This window comes from Pelmatolapia mariae, linkage group LG6, assembly GCF_036321145.2.
Source record: "Pelmatolapia mariae isolate MD_Pm_ZW linkage group LG6, Pm_UMD_F_2, whole genome shotgun sequence".
Taxonomy (NCBI): Eukaryota; Metazoa; Chordata; class Actinopteri; order Cichliformes; family Cichlidae; genus Pelmatolapia; species Pelmatolapia mariae.
Genome location: NC_086232.1, coordinates 36,107,612 through 36,129,998, shown reverse-complemented (window position 1 = coordinate 36,129,998; position 22,387 = coordinate 36,107,612). Strand labels below are relative to the sequence as shown.

The 22,387-nt window shown below is 38.1% G+C and overlaps 1 protein-coding gene across 1 annotated transcript; it reads left to right on the top strand.

Moving 5' to 3' along the window:
• Window positions 1-14,469: 14,469 nt before the first annotated feature.
• LOC134629805 (kelch-like protein 10) lies at window positions 14,470-19,736 on the top strand. The gene is made up of 5 exons (XM_063477319.1): window positions 14,470-14,585; window positions 15,754-16,237; window positions 16,798-17,406; window positions 18,435-18,584; window positions 19,383-19,736. The coding sequence occupies exons 2-5, from the start codon at window positions 15,821-15,823 to the stop codon at window positions 19,734-19,736; spliced, it is 1,530 nt and encodes a 509-aa protein (XP_063333389.1). The 5' UTR covers window positions 14,470-14,585; window positions 15,754-15,820.
• The last annotated feature ends 2,651 nt before the right edge of the window (window positions 19,737-22,387 follow it).

Sequence of the window (22,387 nt, the reverse complement as noted above, 5' to 3'; positions counted from 1 at the left end):
CATGGATCATGTGTCATGACACGTGACCTGCAGTGTCCCTATGTATCAAAGTGAGGAAGCACACTATGACAAGTGACACAGAGGTCCCACTCACCATGACTCATCACTTACTGCCCCTGAGGCCAGCATGGCTGTCACTCAAATGGTTTTCCAATCAATGATACTTCAGCAGACATACTTGATTATCGCTTTAATGAGAAAGCCCTGATTGATTTTCATTCTCTCATCAAGTATCACGGGCCTTGATACCCAGACCCAGGGGCTGGTTTAATTTTTTTGGTATTTATTTGCCCCTAAAACTGGGTCATAGCATTCCATTTACTGGTGACATGATTATCTCTGGTGGATATTTGTGTGGGAAAGTTCTAATATATCATGACGCAATACACAGCATAGGATCATTATCATAGAGATAAAAGAAAGAGACACAGAAACAGGAAAACTTAAGATACACTGTGAAAAATCAAATATTTACTCAAATACAAGAAGCCAACGTCATCATGAATAATTTATAAATGTTATCCATCCATCCATCCATTTTGTGTCAGTTATTCAAAGCCCTGTCCCAAAGTTGCCGCTCCATCCTTTTCCTGCTGAGGACAATGGCCTCAGACTTGGAATAGCTAATTCTCATACCTGCCACTTCCCACTCAGCTGGAAACTATTCCAGTGCAAGCCAACAGAACCACATCATCTGTAAAAAACAGATACGATTCTGAGCCCACCAAGGTGAAAGCCTTTCCCTACTTGGCTACACATAGAAATTCTGTCCATAAGAAACTATACATTTTGTCACAATCAGGGACAAAATGTATTTAACAAACAGCGACATTAAAAAATCATTAACAATCATTAGTTATGTTATAGTGTGTTTATTTACCTGACTCTATTTTATGTATTATCATTAAGTATGTATTGTAATAATAGACAATAACAAATGTATCTGCAAAAGAAGTATTTTTATATTTTATTATGTATTTCAGTAAAGGTGTCATTATTACTCAGTGAACCCACTGTTAACCTGTTAGTTGCAGGCATTTAAGAAACATCCTTTAGCCCTGTGACACACTACACACTGGAAAAGTGAGACTTCACTATACTTGCATCTAATTGGTTATATTTTAACCCTAACAACAGTTTTTTTCCCAAACCTTACAAAGTGTTACATCCCCTGGCTAGCCTAGAGGATAGGAGGGACTAACGTAAAGTTAAAATAGTGAAAGATGAGTGACGATGGAAATTTTTATTTTCTGCTAGTTTGAAGCTCTGGTTCAAACTGACATTTACCTTCAGGAAACACTAAGGCCAACATAACAAACAAAACATCCCTGATAGAAAATAAAAGGAACTTGCCTAACTGCAGAGAAAACAACATATACAACCTACAAGGATAACCTGCCTAACCAAAGTCTCTGTGTTAACTAAACAGCCCAGTAAGCAAAAAGGTTTTTCCACCTTTCTATTATACAGTGTTCAAAATAATATATAAAATTATAATATATAATATATAATATAATAATTATAATTACCTATAGTCTAAATGACAATACAATTCCTGAATTTTACAAATATTTAATAATAATAATAATAATAACAATAATAACATTTATTATCATCATCATTTAAAAAAAAACTGACATTTTTTGTGTTCAGTTGCCAGGTGTGTGCACATGAGTTTTAATATCTTTCCTAGACACTGTGTTTTTCACAGATTGTGTAGTCAAATGCTACACACAGTCAAGAAAGACTTTTTACCACCAACGGTTGTTTCAAAACTTATTCAGCAGTTAATCAGTCTATTTCTGGTGCAGACTATGAAAGTCCAATTAAATACAAAACAAATCAAGCACTGTTGCATTGTAGTATATGCACACACAAAATATAGATGCTACATTATTATTTCTTCCCTTTTTGAATTCAGAGAACTGATTAATATAGATAGTTTGGCAATTACGTTTTAAATAATGTTATGGTAGAATACCATTAATTATTAAAGCAATGTGAAAACCTTTTAATATAGACTGTGTAATGAGTACGTGATTACATTTTCAAGATTTTTGTCCAGCTTAGTTTGTACTTAATATACTACTGGCCTCCCCACACCCACACTCATGTCCTGACTGTGGGTGTGGTGAGTGTGAGTAATAGCCAATAGACCATCTCTTCCTATCTTCCAGAGGGATCCAATTAGTTGAAGGAATTCTCCAAAACTATCTGGGGTGCGTGTATGTTAGTTATGCGTTGGTTATTTGTTGAACAGCATTTAGGTATAAAATGCATTCCTTGCCATTCACACACTTACGCACTGAAGGCTGTGTGTGTGTGTGTGTGTGTGTGTGTGTGTGTGTGTGTGTGTGCATGTGTGTGTGTGTGTGTGTGTGTGTGTGTGTCACCACACCTACAATAGAGACAGTGAGTTACAGTTCGTGCAGACAGACCTCTGAGTGCTCTCTGCCTCCACCACTGTATCCATCAGAGTTGTGATAGAGGGTTGTGAATTTGTCTCCTTTACTTAGATTTACTGAAATGATATACACTAACTGTCTGCTCTTGGCACAAATTTCAGACTGCATTTTAAAATAAGAGCTCTTTGCTGCCTGAGAGCTGCAGAGAAATGATTGGAGAAATGTTGCATGAGGAGTTTAAACACTGCACAATATACAGTGGGTGACAGGCAGATAATACTGTCTTCAGAAAATTATTGCAGAGCTCGATGATTACACTCCTATTAAATTAGTTAGATGGAATTTTAAGGGTTTCGCCTCCTCATTAAAAAGACATGAGACTCACTTCTATCTCGTGACTGATGTTTGACCTTATAATTATGTCATTTACATATAACCTTAAGCTTTTGCTGCACTGTTATCATGGTGGCTTGTAGGATGACTGAGTGATGAGACCTCTACACCAACTAGGGCTACTCTGGTAGTAGGAGAACAGTTTTGGAAGATTCTAAGTAGAAGTAAGGTGATATTTATTTATGCTTTATATAATAACACATCTTAAACAGCAAAGAATTCTGCAGTCATTAAGTTGCAAATCACAAAAAGTTTTTTAGGTCGATGAGAAAAGGCAAAATATTTTACAGAAAGAAATCTATCTCTAGTTTAGAAGACAATAATTACGGCTGCTAAGAGGAAGAAAGAATTAATTGTATTACAGTATGAGGTCATTATTTAAACAGTGCCTGGAGGTAACAGGCCAAAATGCATTAGTATAAATGAAAAATCCCCTGTACCTTGTGATAAGACCAAAAGGTATTGAAGAAGATGAATAGCCTACAAGCAAAACCTTAATTGCTATTATGACAAAGGACTATTAATAACAATCAGCAGAGACATTTCTTGCTGCCTCTCTCCATTCTTCTTGTACCTTTAATACCATAGACATAACATTCAGCGACCCTTCCTTTCTGTCCCATGAAGACCTTTTATCATTTGACTGTCATTTTTTTAATGTAGACCTACAATAACAGATTGTTATGGTCGTGTTATTCTTTCTGTTAAATGGAATCAAACTCAAACTTTTGTTTGTATGAGTCAGATTTAACCACCAAGGTGTTCGCCAAAGATCATTCATTGTCTTTTTTATTATCAGTGCACATGCTATATCTGTATACAGTTTCCAAAATATAAAGTTTCTTTTATATCTGTTTTGTTAACAACATTTTGATTGATTAAAATAAAAAAAAAAATCATTTCCATGTGCTTTAACTGCCTTTCTTGATTCGCACATTCTTGTGATATGTGGTATGTAATAAATCGATACAATTTAATACTTTAAATACAGATTGATTTTCACAGTAGTATTACTTTTAACAATAGTTCCCCAGTTTTTTTTAATTAGACTCTTATTCTAATCTGTCCTCCCAGTTTTCCATGTACCTGATTATTACTCTCTGCTTCCCTCACTTGGGGTGTTTATAGTCTCTGAGGAGGTTGCTGTCCTCTTGGTGACAACTAGAAGAGGACAACCCCATCTACAATGGCGACCCAGCCATCTTAGCCAATCACAGAACAAGCTGGAATGAGGGGGAACATCTTGATAGCTTGTCTGTTGCAGTCAAGACTCTGACACTACAGTGAGTTAACCTTGATTTCCCCATCCTCCACCACCAGCTCAAGCCAGTTCTGTCACAACCTATAACTTGCTATAGCCTACTAAAGAGCAATCAGGTAAGACTTGCATGTCATTGGAGTGTGGGAGGAAGCGGCAGTACCCGAAGAGAACCCACGCAGACATAGGGATAACACGCAAATTAGACTGGATTTGAACCCAGGCCCTTCTTGCTGTGAGGCAACTGTGCTAACTGCTGCACTGGCCACTGAAAACTCATAATCCACCAATGCAAAGTGAAGGCTCAATAAACACAGTTTGAGTATGTAAGAGAAAGATAGAAGAAATTGTATATTTAGGTTTTTGTTGAAACCAGATCAATTAGAAAATGTGAAATCTAAAAACATTTGACAATAATTAAAGTGATACCAATAAAATTTTAAGAATTCAATGTGATTTGTTTTGTTGTCTATCTATAGCAGTGTGTGTTTAAAATGCATTTGTTTAGATGTTTGTTTTTGAACCTACTGTTCTTATTGCTTAGCCTGACCGATTAGCTGGACTGGATTTTTGCAGTCTATGCAAACAGACATACTTTACTGTATATTTTTTAAATATGTATTTAAATAAATTATAAATCATGTAACCTCATCATAAAATGCCAAAACCAAACTGCCAAATGCCAAATTATTTTCTCTGTTAGAATAATTAGTTGGACATTTAATTTTATTTGTGGTCTGCTAACAAACACACACACACACGCACGCACGCACGCACGCACGCACGCACGCACGCACGCACGCACACACACACACACACACACACACTTTGTGTGCTTTGTTCCTTTGTTTCTAAGACGTGGTGTCCTGATCTTCCTTCTTGTTATCTCCAGCCCACAGTCAGTTCTCATTACAACACAACACAATCACTAATAAACTTCAGTCAGATTTTAGTAATGTGAACATGTTTCAGTGAACATTGTATAGCTAAATTTCAACACGCAATTGGTAGTTTGATGAAAATTATAGATACCTTAGTACTTTAAAGAGTCATTTTTCATCTGCAGCAGCATGCCTCCTGTTTTCAGAACGTTCTGAATGTGTTCTGTACGTTTCTGCAGTTAATACTGCTAGACAGAGCATGACTTGACAGGTACACAATGTGAGAACTGTGCATTTCATTTCACTAACTAGATTTCTTCTTTTCTTGTTATATTTCTGATTTTGTCTGTGGTGCAGATTAGATGGATTTTTACTCCAAGCCAGTAAAACTTTTTGAAAAGATGAATAAAAAGTTGAATTTTCCATTCAGTTTGACTACAGAACTGATTCTTTTTTATAACATCATCAGCAAAAAAAGAGCCAGAAACAGCCATTTTCTGTCCACCCACTGAGCTCAGCTTGGACTGTATTGATTTTTGCTCCGGTGGGCGAGAGTGAACTCTTACAAAATGAATGACCAAAAGAAAAGAATATGGTGTTTCGAGGTAGAAATGTGATTAAGGGCAAGCAAGATTAGTCTGGCCACTGAGGTGATGGTGAGGGTCAAAACATACTGTCTTGCTGAATTAGCAATTAATCAACAACACTTTCAAAAAAAAGAGAGAGAAAGGAAAGGAAAGAAATTATACATTCCCGCCCTGTTACACAGAAACTGCTTTGTCAGTTTTCAACAGTATTGTGCTCGAGTCTTTTACGTCATGTAAATTTTTCATCACAACTGTTAAATATCAACACTTCTCTTCTCACGTGGGTGAGAGTCTCCAACATTCTACCAGTAAAGGACACGTATTCTAATGCCTTTATTATCAGGGCCGCGTCCATTCAATACTACACTATATAATTATGTGACACTTATTAATATAAAGTATAGTATTGAGGCAATTCAGGGAATCTCATCTTAACACAACAGAAGAAGATGGACTCAAGTGAAACTTCTCTTGTTGCCAAGTGAAAATAGAAATGATCCCTGGTTGTTACAGTTTTTTGAATTATTGTACAGTTTAAAGCGCCTTGAGGTGCTTTCTTTCTTTCTTTGGCACTACATAAGTAAAACTCCATAGAAAAGAACCGAATAGAATAGAAAAGACCTGATTTAATATCTGATTTAATTTTTGTGGATGAAAAGAGAGGACATGACATTCAGAAATGAGAACTTTTGTTGGTGAAAAACATTCTTCTAATTAGCTAATCTCCCCGTTTTGTGTTTGTGTCTCTAACTCTCTAAATGCTAACATTTGTCCTGGTTTTTTCAGTAGTTTTTCTCTTTCCCACCTTTCCACTCCTATTATATCTATTCACTCTCTTCTTCCGGCTAAGCCATCCAGTCCAACTCTTAAATAGAGGAAACATTGTGCATTCTTCAGAGCCACAATGCCCCAATCGGTCCTGACACACACATAAACACAACCTCACTCTGACAGCGGATAGAAATTGCTGTATCCTCCACTCAACCAGTAAGGAACCCTGCTCAGATGCAAATTCAAATGTCAGCTTCTTTTCTCCTCAAAGGCAAAGTCAGCTCTGCGAATGAGTGGGATCTTAAAATCAGGTAATTGTTTTTGGCAGGTCATTGTATTTACTTACAGTATTGAGTCAAGCTAAGCCACTGGAAGGTGCACACCGACAGGGAAGAGATACATCCAGACACATGCAACAGAGATTTAATGAAAAAAAGCTATTTTAAAGCTCTAACTTGAAGATTTTACGTGATATTTGTGAAACTATTAAAAATATATAAATCAGTCACATAGTTACTTCACTGACTACACAGTCTGGCAGGGTACTCCCCAATTCCCCTAACAAAAGAGCTTTTATAAAATAAGATATATCACACTGTGCCTTGGTTTTGTAAGTGCATATTTTCTTATTAGCAGATTATTTGATTTTGTTTTCAGACCTGAGAGAAAAAGGTCCTGTAGACTACAAGACTAAAAAAAGACAAATACTGGCAAATTTTCTGGCCATGCAGCTAAAGTGATAATTGCTGCAACTTTTCCACCTGAAAAACTTATAAAACAGTATTACTTAAAAAGAGGGTTTTTAACTCTTGGAAGTTAGCAATGTGTTTACTAGAGTAAATGATTTTGGTTCTTGCTCAAAGAGCAAATAAGACCTTCCATGGAACAGATAAAAAAGTTCTGTTCTCTAGAACATATCACTGTACATGTGTCATCTACTGTTCCTCTGACAAAAAATGATGTTGTTTTCAAGACAAAATAATTTACACAATACACAGATTTCCACTCTCTACTTATGTCTTTCACAAGTGCGTGTACACACCAACTAGCACACACACACACACACACACACTTCTTGTAGCTGAAACAAAATAGCATCGCTATTCACAATTTGCTTTCATCTCACTAACAAACTGGAATAATATAATTTTAATACAACCATGCCCCCAAAGTCATGTCAAACCATATATCACTTCATCAATTTATCTGCCTTGCCACTGCAGCAGACAGGTGATGAAGTTTGGCCTCATTCATAATCTTATTATTGCTGCTCTTTCCTGGTCTGGACCAAGGCCAAAACACATATTACACAAATAAAACAAGAGGCATACAGACCAGAGCAGGTGGCAGCTCTCTCCTCTCACACACCTCTGTCACCGAATGCCACTGAACAGAATGAAAGACAGTCCTTGACATTTATGTCCAAATCTAGAGGGAGCCAGGAGAACGTCGTGTGCTCAAAATATTTGACATGCTTGAATTTCTCAGCTGCACAGGACATAAAGTTTTAAGTGTAAATACAATATCCTCTTGCAACATTTGCACTGATTGAACAGCAAATTTGATGTATCCAATCCTGCCAGTGTCCTTTTAATTTAACAGTGAAGCTGGTTGTAGTTGCTGGCAAAAGATACATAACAACATTTTCATGGTATGTTGAAAACTTGTAGAGCAACTAAGACTTAACTATGCTTCTGTGCATTTTTCTGTGGGTACTTTTTTTTGATAACTAATTACCTTCAATCAGACAGAAAGTTACAGTAATCGCATCATTACTGTAATCATTTTACATTGTTTGCTAACACGTTGCTATATTAAATATCACTTGTAATCATGTTGTTACTTGCATTATACATATTACAAATTTCATATAATATTTAATATTATATAAAAAGACAAAGAAATTCAAACATGTTTTTACTTCCTGCACACGTGCTGCTACAATCAGATGACTTCAGTTCCTGTGCAGGTAGAAGAAAAATGATGGTCTACAACATTTGAGAAGTGGGGATATGAATCATGCTTATTTTTATTGTACAAAAGACAAACAGTGTGATGGTAAAGTGCAAACTCCATGCAGAAGCAGACAGACAGAGAAGACAGAAACAACATTATCCTACTAGCCAAACTGCAGCTCTTTGCAAGCATCTGCACGTACAGCATGCTCACACAAAGCTAACAAACGGGGAGGTTTAAGCTGAATGCCTGCCAACCCCAGCCAAGCAGCCAGGGATTGATCTTCAACAGATAACAAAAGTAGCGATGATCAGTCAGGCTTGCACCATTGCAGCCTCCATTTCTATCTGCAGCTGCTTCTATGACAGAACCTCAGTGGCAATGAATCTGAAATCTATCAGGGATGGTTTTCAATTTTGCTTTGTGCTGTCAGTTTTATGTTCATACTTAAACACTAAAAGAAAGACTGGAGGTATGTAAACACTGTCTATAAGTCTTCATTAGGATGGGGATTTGTTTACATATAAGATTTATATTGCTAATTGTTACTAATCAGGCGAGAGGTCATGCTACAGAACACAAAACAATCTTCAGCTCTCACTGTTCTTGGGCAGATCTGGGCAAGCTGAGAGGCCAGCAGCCTTTTTTGGTGGTTTGCACTGTGGATAAACCGCTAGTCTTTGACATGAAATGATGTGAGAGCAGCGTTTGGGGCAAGCTGCTGCTGGCTCAGCCATCACTGCTCTGAGATCATTTACAACCTGCACTTCATATGGAAACATGGCTAGAATTAGCAACAAAATAAGCTTCAGTATTTAGCATCGTAACAGATGAGCTTAGGTTTGCGAATCACCTTTGCCAAAATCTGTGTATATTAGTAAGAAAAACTATGATAATGTGACAGCAGCTCTGACCATGTCTGCACAAATAAAACAGATAAAACCAGCACTTTCTTCTATGAGAACATCTGCATATAATATGTTTATGTTGTTTAATAGGTAAATAATGGAGGAGGAAGATATTTTTGTTGGTGGTAGGGGATGGAGTGAGCGGGTGGAGGGCTGGTAATCATCTTTGCTCGTCTTTCTGCAAAAGTCACCGGATGCCACTGAGGTAATGAATAGTGTAACAAATTACTTTCTTCTCTTGGCTTCTGTTTCTTAAGTAAAAGTAATCTGTAATAGGTTAAAGATTACATTACTCAAAAGCAATTACTTAGTTTTGAGTAACTATTATTCAACCATCAGTCGATGGTGCCATCAGATGCAGAATTATCTACAATAAATATACTGCATGTATCGTACGTATACACTGGTACAATAATTTCATTGATGTTAATCTCTATAAGATAAATAACTTTCGCTGTGACTTTATAACACATAGAGAAATTATGAAACAAGTGCACTCCAAAATGCTCACATGTAGCATATTACACTGTTTATGGGCTTATCTAACTTTTGCCAGACAGGTAATGAGTGTAAATATAGGTTACCAGTTGCCATGCAAGCTGATAATTATAGTCATCTTGTCTAAGTGATGTACATGGAGTGGATGATGCTTGACCTTGAGTATTATGTAGAGTCATTAAAGTAAAGAGAAAAATGGTAATCCACAGTTTCAGCACCTTGACAGGAAGAAAAAGAATATAGTTAGTGGAGAGCCACACCTTATATTTTGACAGTGCACACTTAAGTGGAGACAGACACTAATCCTTACAGACCATGTCCAAAACTTTAAAAGTGCACCAAGTGTTGACAAAAAAGACACAGAAACAGACAGAAACAGACAATCACTAAGGAAGATGAAAAGAAAGGAAAGAAAGAAAGGTGTGACAGGGAAGCTCTCACCGTGGGTCTGAATTTACGGGTGCATTTAGATGTCATCTGCAAAGGTTAGTGTTTCAAAGTTGGCAGCGGCGGGGTGGAGTGATCACAGCTCAATCAGCCCAAGCTCAAGCTGAGTGTCACTGCCAGGGACCATCCATTTGTTATGGTACTCCTAATGGATATGTGGGCTGCATGGCGACCATAAATAACAATTACTCCTCCTGGCTCTCTCAGCTCATTCACCATCTTTTTTTTTGCTCTCCTCTTTTCTTTCGCTTCCTTTCTTTTTATATATTCTCTAACATTATTTTTACCATTTATTTCTCTTCTTCACAGATTCGACTTTTATTGTTTTTTCCTTTTATTTATTTATCAAGGTGAGGTGAGCAAAGGAACAACGTATGCAGGTCTGAATATCTTTCTTTAAAATGACCAAACACCCTAGTTGGCCTTGGCAGGGAGAGCACAGCATATATTATTAGATCTATTGTCCATCATTAGGTCTCCCTCTTGTACGTAACTATCTGTGAAGCTCTTCTCTGATAGTGCGGAACAACAAAGGATTCCTAGATCACAAAGGGAAAAAAAAGAGGAAATCAATGCAATCAGATGGAAAGACATTGTCTCTGTGAGTGTCCCAGGAGATTTTACCAGGCAGTCGATATGTTATAACTGCCCTTTAAGGCTGCAGCGATTTTAAAGGCTACTGCTGAAAGCTGGTCTAATGTACAGGTAAATCACATGAGCTCATCACTACAGGGAGAACCATACTGTGTGATCACCAGAAAAGAATGAAGCTACAATATAACATTATAACCTTGCTTTCTGATTCACTGTGGGAATCTCTCTCTCTCTCTCTCTGTGTGTGTGTGTGTGTGTGTGTGTGTGTGTGTGTGTGTGTGTGTGTGTGTGTGTGTGTGTGTGTGTGTGTGTGTGTGTGTGTGTGTGTGTGTGTGTGTGTGTTTGTGCATGTTATACATATGACTGAATGAGGATTTACCAGAAAGACCAGTGGAAAGAATCTCATCAAACTGGATTTTAACCAATGTGACACATGCAAATGTTCAATGAAATAAACATGTACAACAATGAACAAATGCATACAAATACATTAGCAATTTGTGCACTGTGGGTGTCTCTAGCCCTGAGGAGAATTCTGCTCTGTTGCATGTAGGTCCTTAACCCATCAGAGTGTGAATCATAGTCTAACAGTCACAGTGGTTAACCCTCTGTGAGTTTCTCTGCACATCCATTCAGACAGACAGACAGCATGTTTCAGCTTCACTCTATATATAGCTTATTCATGTCCAAGGGAAGTTAGTGGGAAAAGAGAAGTGGCATCCCTTTATTTAGATGAATTTATGTACATTAATTAGTGAACTTGCAGCTATAGCAGGGAAAAATCAAATCCTGCTGCCACTTTTTGTCTGTTATATTACTTTAGTTTAAACAGCTTGATTTAAAAAAAAAATAGAAACAGCTCTGTTTAAGAGTTTTACTTTCTGTAGAGTCTTTAAAATCCAGGCCAGCCATTTGCAGTTTGTGCAACCTTGCGTGTTCATTTATGAAAAATGTGTGTAAAGTTTTACTTATACTGTATATTCACTCAAATAAAACAAATGGAAAACCTAGCTATGATTCTTACATGCAGATTTGACTGCATCATCCCACACTCAGTCTAGATATCTTGCTGAATCAGATTGTCAGCGAGGGTGACAGAGGCGTTCACATTTACATGCAAGTGAGGCCAGCATCCACACACAGCAGTGAGTCACGATTACATGCCCCTGAAGAGGTATTGTTCACTCTGTCTAGTTGGAAAACATCTCTCCAGAGATGTGACCTTAGCTGCTGACAAAGACTCTGACCTTTGCATCATATTGTGTGTTAACATATCACAGACTGTTTGGTTGTATAATTTTAGAGTATTAAAAAATGAATATACCTGAAGCAGCTATCCTTCGAATACACAATCAAAATCTGTAACACTAAATCACAAACAAGACACCTTAAAAAATGAATGAAACAAACAATAACAGATCCAGCAATCGAACTCGAACACCTTGACTGATCCTGAATACTGATCGAATACCAATGCAACTTTATAATCAGCATTTCTCCCTGTGAGGAAGGAACTGGGAATTATTCTTTTAAGTGTAAGGAAGCATCAGACACCACTTAAACAGTGTTCCCAATATTGTAAAATTTAAATGTAACAAATAAATACATCCAAGAATATAAAGTAACTCAATTTTTTGTGGATTTTTCAGTGAAATAATTAAAGAAAAAAGCCTCAGGGTAAATGCATTGAAAAAATAAGTAATTTACTGGTAGTGCTACTTATCCAATTTATTTGTGAGAGTCATTATTCTGCAAACTTACGCCAATTATTGTAACTGGCGTAAGTTTGCAGTTTGCACAATAGTCTTGTGACTGTGCTCTTTTTTTCCTCACACAAACCTGTGTGCAGCTGACAATGGGTTACATAAAGTTTAATAACTTGTCTGATCTTTGCACTCAAATCAGATCACTTTGACCATTGTTTGCAGTTAATGAAAAAATGTTTGCGAACATTCAAATAGAAGCTGTTGAAATAACAGCATGAAATACATTCAAACTGTTAGCTTCTTCTACATTAGCTCTGCTACTACCTACTATTGTCCCATCCTACAATAAACATTGAAGACCAATCTGAATGGACTTAACCGTTGACTGAGTCATACAGTGGATTGACCTGAGCGATTTCCAATCCAAATATCAGAAGGGCGCATGTCTAATTAAAATCACACTTTACAAATTAACACCATAGAAGGATGGGTTTATTAAAAATGTACTCAGTTATGAAGATCTACCTGCTGGATTCATTGTAATATAGGAAAAAACTGTCCTTGCACCAAAGGGAAGGAAAAGATATTTCATAGGCAGGGGAGCTTACACAAACATCCAATCGCAGTTAATCTTATTAAGCAAAGTCGCTCCTGTCAGGGCGCGACCACCAGTGGAGCGCTCAGGAAGGTCAAGCCAAAGGGGCACGACCATACTGAAGGCGCTAATCAAGTGGCTGGGCCATGGATGGAGCAGAAGATAGATTTGCGTACCTCTGCAACATACACGGTTAGCACACATTCAAAGAGAAAAACAGAGACTGGATGATCTAGATTACACTAAGCCAACAGTGTCAACAGTTAAAAATGAAAGTGACTACATTAGCTCTTTGACCAATATCTCTCCTTTTGTACTTACTTTATGTGTTCAAAAAATACCGTCATATATACAGTATATATCATATATCTGCAAAGATGTAAATAGGAACAACTTCCCTCCATGGTGGTCTAATCTTTATTCTGATGCTGAATTGACTGATTTATGAATTTACTGTAAACATTTCTTACATTTTTCTTATTGCAAGCAGAAGGCTGTCCTGGGATTGTTCCTGCTGCTCCACTTCATTTTTAAAAACTCTAAATCAAACGCTTCCCATTATAATTTTCTAATTTTAGGATGATGTTTTCATACACACTGCTACATCTACATCAAACCAGGCTTGTCACATCCAACCTGCTTTTAGTCTTATATATTATATCTTTGAGTGATTGTTCGACAACAGATCTGGCACGCGTGTGCAGTCTGTGCTCAGACAGGTGACTGGTTGCATCTGTCTAAGGTAACACTGTCAAATCCATCATTATAACAGTCTTGTTCTATATATACAGTACATATATTATAGTGTTGGTCTATAAAATTTATTTAGAACACAAACCTGTGTTTTGTTTGTTTATTTGTTTGTGTTTTGCTACTAGAGTGAAGGGGCCCATTTTTCCACCTGGATAAAAGTCTAATACAATCCAAGAAAACAGTTTAGCCATGAATCATGCTATGTAATATCTGTGTTTGGCACTGCCATGTATTTTTAGCCTTTTTTTTTCAATAACAAATATTTTGGCTTGTGTAGTAGGGAAAGTACAGGGGCAATAATGAAATGTACACGAAAAAGTGTGGCAATGAGCTTGCATGCATAAAAGCTAAATATGAGCTAAATATGATATTGTAGTCCATAAGTTGACCTCTGTGAAGCAAACATACAAAATGCTGTGTGCTATCTGTGAGGCTCGTTTGCAATACATTAAAACCAAATCAAAACAAAGCTTTTAAGCAATGAAAGGTTCATTTAAAAAAAAATGTAGATTTACATTTCAAAACAATTCTATGGGGCAACTGTTGCCAAGTCATTTTGATGCCATTCCATAATCTCACAGTTAGGTTTGATGTGGTGCTCAGAACACTTTAAGACAAACTGTATTGGATTGTAAGACAAACTTCAGACAAAAAAAACTAAGAAAAGCAGTCACAAAACTCAAGATGAGGGAAGAACAGCCTCCATACAAGTCGAGCTTGGTGTATAATGAACTCCGTTTTGAGGGGAAATTTTGTGATGCAATCATCAAAGTGGAGGATGTTGAATTTCCGGTCCACAAGATAATCCTGTGTAACTGCACCCCGTACTTCAGGTGAGTTGCTTACCTGATAATGGGGAGGAATGATGACGATTTATACCCCAGAAAAATGTAATTTATGGTCTTAGTTTGTGAAAAAGTGCCAACAAAAAGGAATCATGGAGCTTTTGTGATAAAAAGACTTTGTCACAGTCAACTGACAGATATACCCAAAACATAACGCAAACATTTGCCAGCAGTGCAGATTTCATTTTTACCTTCACACAGCTCCAGATTCCAGTTCAGTAAATGTGCCATTTAAAAGACACTGTGAAGCACTTGGTGATTGCATGAATTAAACTCAGACTGTGTTGAGCTGAAGTTTAATTTATGTGTTTTATTAAATTACACCAATATCGTATCCAGTGTTATCCACACAGTAAAATACACCAGAGTTACTAATACTAAAAAGGTTGAACGCTATTATGCAGTTATATGCTGTGCAAACGTTTAGAGTTGCCCCTCATGTCTTTATGTTTTGCTTCAAATTAGATGTTTTTTTTTAAAAGTACACTTGAGGAATAGTTCTCGAAGGATAAGACTTTTAAGGTTTTGTTTGGACATTTTTCACCCTTTTTTGGTCCAGTCCTTGTACCTGACCCTTTTCAGAGCAATACTTTTGTTTTGTTTTGTTTTTGTTCATTTGTTTATTTGTTTGTTAAGTCATTTAAGCCAGGAATGGTTATGGAAGGGAAACAGGGACTGTAATTGAGCAAAATGCACTAGAACTTCCATAAGGAAAGGAAACAAGCTGAGATATGCCAAAATACACAATAACTAGACTGAAGATCAGTGGAAACAGGTCTTATGGAGTTGAATTTAATATTTGTCATAGAGGTACAACATGAGTGCCTAGAATCAGCTGTAAAACATGGTGGAGGCTCTGTCACTGCATTTTGTTCGACAATAGCTTCATATACATACTGCCAGTGTAATCAATCCAACACTCAAGCTCATTAAACATGCACAAACTCGAATTTGGAGTATATCCTCTACGGCAATATGGACTAGACATCACAAGACTATCACAATAATCACATAGTAACACATGCTATTAGGTGATCATTTCCATTCCAGTCAATTGATTTTATATATTTATCCTACTTGTGCATGACATGGTTTATTATCTTGTTGCTTCCACGCCTTTTAAAATTCTCTGCTCTGTCTCCATCTCTACCCTCAGAGCTCTCTTCACCACCTCGAGCGACCCAGACAAACAGGTCTTCAACATACCTGGCTTGTCTCCTGAGATGATGGCACTCATCATTGACTTTGCATACACTGGCAGTGTTTCCGTAACGGAGGAAAACGCAGTGGAACTTCTCATGGCAGCAGAACAAATCAATGTAATGGACATTGTAAAAATCTGCAGTGACTTCCTCGGGGAACAACTCTGCGCAGAGAACTGTGTTGGCATTTGGCAGTTCACAAAAGTACACTTATCACCCGAACTACGTGCCAAGGCCTACCACTACATCATCAGTAACTTTGAGCAGGTGGTTCTTCAGGAGGAGTTCCTGCAGCTAACTGTGGAGGAACTTGGTGATATTCTTGAAAGAGATGACCTCAATGTACAGTGTGAGAACACTGCGTATGGAGCACTTATAAAGTGGATTAGGCATGAACCTGCAGAACGGGAACAACACCTCATCGCTCTGTTGTCTAAGGTGTATAAACTTCCATTACTACATTTAGTTTGGACTTAAATCTTCAGCATTTATGTCATAGATTGAGTCAATCGATCTGGGTATAAGGATGCTTTAATATCTTGAGATGTTGCTCTTTTCAGCTGTAGCCAAACCACATTTAAGCAATCCTCTTCAAGATCATTAAAACCGTATGAGATAGCTACACACATATTATAGAATAAATTACATTTATTTAGTTTAGCTGCTAGGCCTATGACTAAAAACTGTCCGTAACAAGTACAACCATTCTCCCCGTTTGTGTTCCTTTATTTTAGTTTATGTCATTTGTTTTTTATTTAAAGTTAAACTTAACACATTAGATTTAAAATTTATCTTCATTAGAAGTGTACAAAGAACTTTTGTCTATGTCGAAAAAAGGCTAATGGTGTCTCACGTTGGTCTCCTCTTGCTAGCAATAAGAAAATTAAACAACATTACAAGCATTATCCTAAAGAAGCTTGAGTTTACTAAAACTGATATAGTTCAAATTTAATGTTTCCATTGTCTAAGTCCTATTCTCTTCTGTCATCTCTCTGTAGGTCCGACTGGGACTGATGACTTTAGACTACCTAAAGGTACGAATCAATGAGTTGGTGCGGACCAATTCTGACCGTCTGTCCAGGATAAAAGGTGCCATTATGTTGACACAAAATATGACCAACAGACCCTATGTGTTTCGCCTCTGTCCCCGTTTTGCTCGTCCCCGCCTGCCTCATTCCGTCCTGCTGGCCATTGGGGGATGGAGTGGCCGTGGTCCAACTAACGCCATCGAGGCCTACAATTACCGGGCTGAATGCTGGGTCAACGTAACAAACAACCTGGAGCGCCCTCGTGCCTATCATGGAGCCGCCTTCCTCAACGGGTACGTCTACTCCATTGGTGGCTTCGATGGGGTGGAGCATTTCAACAGCGTCCGTAGGTTTGACCTCACCACTCACACCTGGAATGAGGTGGCACCCATGTACTGCCGCCGCTGCTATGTGAGCGTGACTGTGTTGAATGGGTTCATCTATGCCATGGGAGGCTACGACGGGCATGTACGACTCAGCAGTGCAGAGCGCTATCAACCTGAAATCAACCAGTGGAGTCTTATTGCATCCATGCATGAAGAGAGGAGCGATGCCAGCTGCACAACACTTCACAGCCAGGTGGGTAAAGTAAAAGAGCAGGAGAGAAATAGAGTAGGGTCTCAGGCACACAGGCCTAGAGACCTGTCAGCAACCTTTTGGTTACAACCAGTTGCTAGTGAAAAATATGTATTCCTCGGCTGGTTAGGGAGTGGTTGTATGAAAGACACTGACTTCTACAAATAGTTTGTGAGTGTTTGCAGACAAGTCAGAGTATTCCATGCAAACCTCTGGTGTGCTCAACAGTCTGCTAATGACCAAAGCAAACACAAGGAGGTTTGTGGTGCAACACCTTCTATGTTACAATTTCACACTAGTGGCACCCATCAACCTCCAGCTACCACTTGCCAACCAGTCAGGGAATACACATTTTTCACAGTGAAGCGAGGTGCAAGATAGGTCACAAACTGGTTTCTAAGCTAGAGTGATGAAGGCCTAAATTGAACCAAACTACACCTGTAAAACTACCTGTAAGCCTGTAATAGTGATGATAAGGAAAACAAAAGTAATTAAAAGAATTAGCTTTTTTTATTGTGAAAGGCAGGGACTAAATGTCTAAATGTCAGTCTGTATCAGAAGAATTAATAGTGTTCATTGTTATGTTGATCATGTAAAAGAAAAGGCTTTTGAAAAAGCTTTGAAGTTCACAGAATATAATAGCATGCAACTAGTGAAAAACATGAACTCAGAAAAGTATAGTTTAAAAAGTTGAAAAATATACTAATATATATATATATATATATATATATATATATATATATATATATATATATATATATATATATATATATATATATATACATATTTATTTATTTATTTTTTAAGTGAAATATTTTAATGAATGTCCTTCATATGGGTTGGTGTTAACAAAGTATTATAATTCTTTCTCCTTGAAACAATTGCTGTATTTTTTAGTTGGACACTAAAGTACTGAATATTAGTTTTACTTCACAAATGATGTGGAAACATTTCACTTACAGGCAACATTGTTTCCAAACGAAATCTAAGAAATGTAAAAATACTTAATGTCAGTTTTATTTTGTCTTCAGATTTACATTTGTGGTGGATTCAATGGGAACGAGTGTCTGCAGACAGCTGAATGTTACAACCCAGAGACCGACCAGTGGACGATGATCAGTCCCATGAACAGCCGCCGCAGTGGGATAGGTGTCATTGCATATGCGGATCATGTCTTTGCAGTAAGACCACAAAGTAGTGCTGACACTCACGTATCATACAAATCACATCTGTAATGTGTCTTCATCATGAAGGCTGACAGATTTGGCTGACAAAGAATTTTGCTAACTTTGTTTTGTATTTATCAATAATCAGATTCATATCCTGACCACAGGTTCAGAGAACGCATTCTCACTCATTAATTTAACTGATTAGTGATGTTTCTGCTCCATGTATTTTTTCATTTCATGATGTGAATGTGCCCCATTCCCAAAATGTTGATGATTTCACTGATGATTTCACATTTCCTCATCATTCCACTAGGGGAAATATGTTAGAGACGATTTCAAAATTATCCTCCAACACCTTTTGAAAAATAAGCAAAGTGATTAGCACTCATTCTCTGTGGACAGTAGGTATTTTAGCTGTAAATTTGTCTTGCTAGTTGCCTTAAACCCACTGATATATTTGATTTGCAGCTACACCCTTTGGTAAAAAGCAAAGATTGTGTAGTCTCACCTTCGGAGACATACTTCTTTATTTAGCTAGCTACTCTTGAAGATTTATTTTCTATTCACACTGTCTCTATTCAAAAATGAAAAAATTATTATCAGCAGAATGCAGTGACCTTATCCTGGTGCTGACCTCGGGGTCTTTGAACAGGCTTTTAGGCCCCAACGCCTGTCAGGGATACTTTAATCTATTATAGGAAGAAAGGACTGAAACGCAATGCTCCTTTTTAAACTAAAGGCAAAAGAGCTGTGAAGACAACTGAAAACATAAATACTTCACAATCATTTCACCCATGCATTTACTTTTAGGTTGGTGGCTTCGATGGAAACAACCGTCTGCGCACCGCTGAGGCTTACAACCCGCAAACCAATACGTGGAACCTCGTGTCCTCTATGTTGACCCGCCGCAGCAACTTTGGCATTGCGGTAATCAATGATCGCCTCTTTGCTGTCGGGGGCTTCAATGGCTTCGCCACCACTTTCAACGTTGAGTACTACGACACTTTAACCAACCGGTGGTTTAAAGCGCGTCACATGGGGATTTTCCGCAGTGCCCTGAGCTGCTGTGTGGTGTCCGGACATCCCAACCTGTCTGATTACACCATTCCTCGTGACAGCCTGACACGTTTAAATGTGTCAGAAGAAGCAGCGGAGTCCACATAACACTTTTAAAAATGCAATACTGCCATGTGTCAACATCTGGGACTCCAACATGAAGGACTGAAATAAATCTTTAGAGTATCAAACCGCTGATGAACTGGACTTTTTTTTGTAGTTTCTTCAAAAACTTTAAGTGTGTGTGTGAGGAGGCCGTGCACTACAGATACTGGGTTTCATCAAGAGATGAATTGCAACAATAACAAATTTAAAAGATTTTTTAATTCCCTGTAAGGTATGGCTGCTGAGTAGCCATAACAGACATGCACAAAGGGTGACCAGATCACAATAAGTCACATGTGGGACTTTTCCAACTCTTCCTAGGTAAACACAACAAGAATAAAGGGAAGCTTTTACTCTCTCTTGTTAATTCAGCTGCGGTTCTGTCTAGTAACAGACTTTAGGTTTGAGTAGGGATGTATCCATAGGTCTTTTTTGAGCAATTTCTGACAATTTATGAATCTTTAACAAATATTTCACACATATACTGTGTTGCTTCACACAATCTTTTCTCTTGTGTGAAACAGAAAAATAACTCTATTTCTCAGTGTGTACTTCATCTCCTTTGTGGTATTTTCAACTGTATTGCATAGAATTATATATTTGTTTATGATAAAAAGCATGACCTTTTTATTTAGGAAAATCTGGTCTTTATGTGTTCAGGGAGGTTGCTGTGATCTGCTCTCAGATCTGCTATCCACTGAGCATTGCTGTTATGGGTTGCGTCCTTCTCCCACATGTTCTTCCAGTATTGCTCCGTCTCCAGCGTTGGTGGTGCTGTTCTCATATTGTCCCTGACATATCCCCTGACACTGAGAGTACACCTTGGATTGTTCTGTGGAGAACAGCTGGTTTATTCTCCTGCCTTCGATCTCTCTGGTGTACCTCTTTAAGCGGCTGGCCAAGGCTGTGAGTCGTTGCTTGGCAGTTTCCAAGACCTCAGGTATGGACAGCTTGCTGTACCTCTTAGGCACCTTCTTTGTCACTGTGATGGCATCAGCCACACATGGGTAAATCAGTCCATTTTTTCACTTCATTAGTTTGTTTTGCAGTTGTCTTCATTAATATAATTCAGTAATCATTTGGTTAAACCTAACACTGGTATTATGAGGCGCGCACATAGTAACATTGTGTGGTTTTTCTAAAATGTTTTGTTATATTAATTATGTTTCTCTTTTTTTGAGTTACCTGGGTTTGGGCGGTGGCTGTTTCCTGTCTGGGTAAAAGGTGTGGCTGAGGACTCTGGGAACAAAATGCCTGCTCAGCAGGACCAACCATGGGCTTACCAGGAGCAGGGGTGTTTTAGGTTTAGTTAGGTTATTCTGTGCTTAGTTAATATTAGTGTGTGTTTTTGTTTTCCCCCTATTGTGTGTAAATGGTTTGGCCAAATCATTATAAAAGCTACCCTCATGTGTCTTTGTCAGTTTGTGAGTTAAGTTGTGTCTCACTTTGTTTAAGTTTCTGGAAATTACTTTTTGTAGAGTTACAGTCAGGTCCATAAATATTGGGACATCGACACAATTCTAACATTTTTGGCTCCATACACCACCACAATGGATTCCAAATGAAACGAACAAGACATGCTTTAACTGCAGAGTGTCAGCTTTTATTTGAGGGTATTTACATCCAAATCAGGTGAACGGTGTAGGAATTACAACAGTTTGCAAATGTGCCTCCCACTTCTTGAGGGACCAAAAGTAATGGGACAGAATAAGAACCATAAATCAAACATTCATTTTTTAATACTTGGTTGCAAATCCTTTACAGTCAATCACAGCCTGAAGTCTGGAACACATAGACATCACCAGACGCCGGGTTTCATCCCTGGTGATGCTCTGCCAGGCCTCTACTGCAACAGTCTTCAGTTCCTGCTTGTTCTTGGGGCATTTTCCCTTCAGTTTTGTCTTCAGCAAGTGAAATACATGCTCAATCGGATTCAGGTCAGGTGATTGACTTGGCCATTGCAAAACAGTCCACTTCTTTCCCTTCAAAAACTCTTTGGTTGCTTTTGCAGTATGCTTTGGGTTGTTGTCCACCTGCACTGTGAAGCGCCGTCCAATGAGTTTTGAAGCATTTGTCTGAATATGAGCAGATAATATTGCCCGAAACACTTCAGAATTCATTGTGCTGCTTTTGTCAGCAGTCACATCATCAATAAATACAAGAGAACCAGTTCCACTGGCAGCCATACATGCCCACGCCATGACACTTCCACCCCAGTGCTTCACTAATGAGGTGGTATGCTTAGGATCATGAGCAGTTCCTTTCCTTCTCCATACTCTTCTCTTCCCATCACTCTGGTACAAGTTGATGTTGGTCTCATCTGTCCATAGGATGTTGTTCCAGAACTGCGACGGCTTTTTCAGATGTCGTTTGGCAAACTCTAATCTGGCCTGCCTGTTTTTGGGGCTCACCAAAGGTTTACATCTTGTGGTGAACCCTCTGTATTCACACTGGTGGAGTCTTCTCTTGATTGTTGACTCTGACGCACATACACCTACCTCCTAGAGAGTGTTCTTGATCTGGCCAACTGTTGTGAAGGGTGTTTTCTTCACCAGGGAAAGGATTCTTTGGTCATCCACCACAGTTGTGTCCCGTGGTCTTCCTAGTTTTTTGGTGTTGCTGAGCTCACCAGTGCGTTCCTTCTTTTTGGGAAT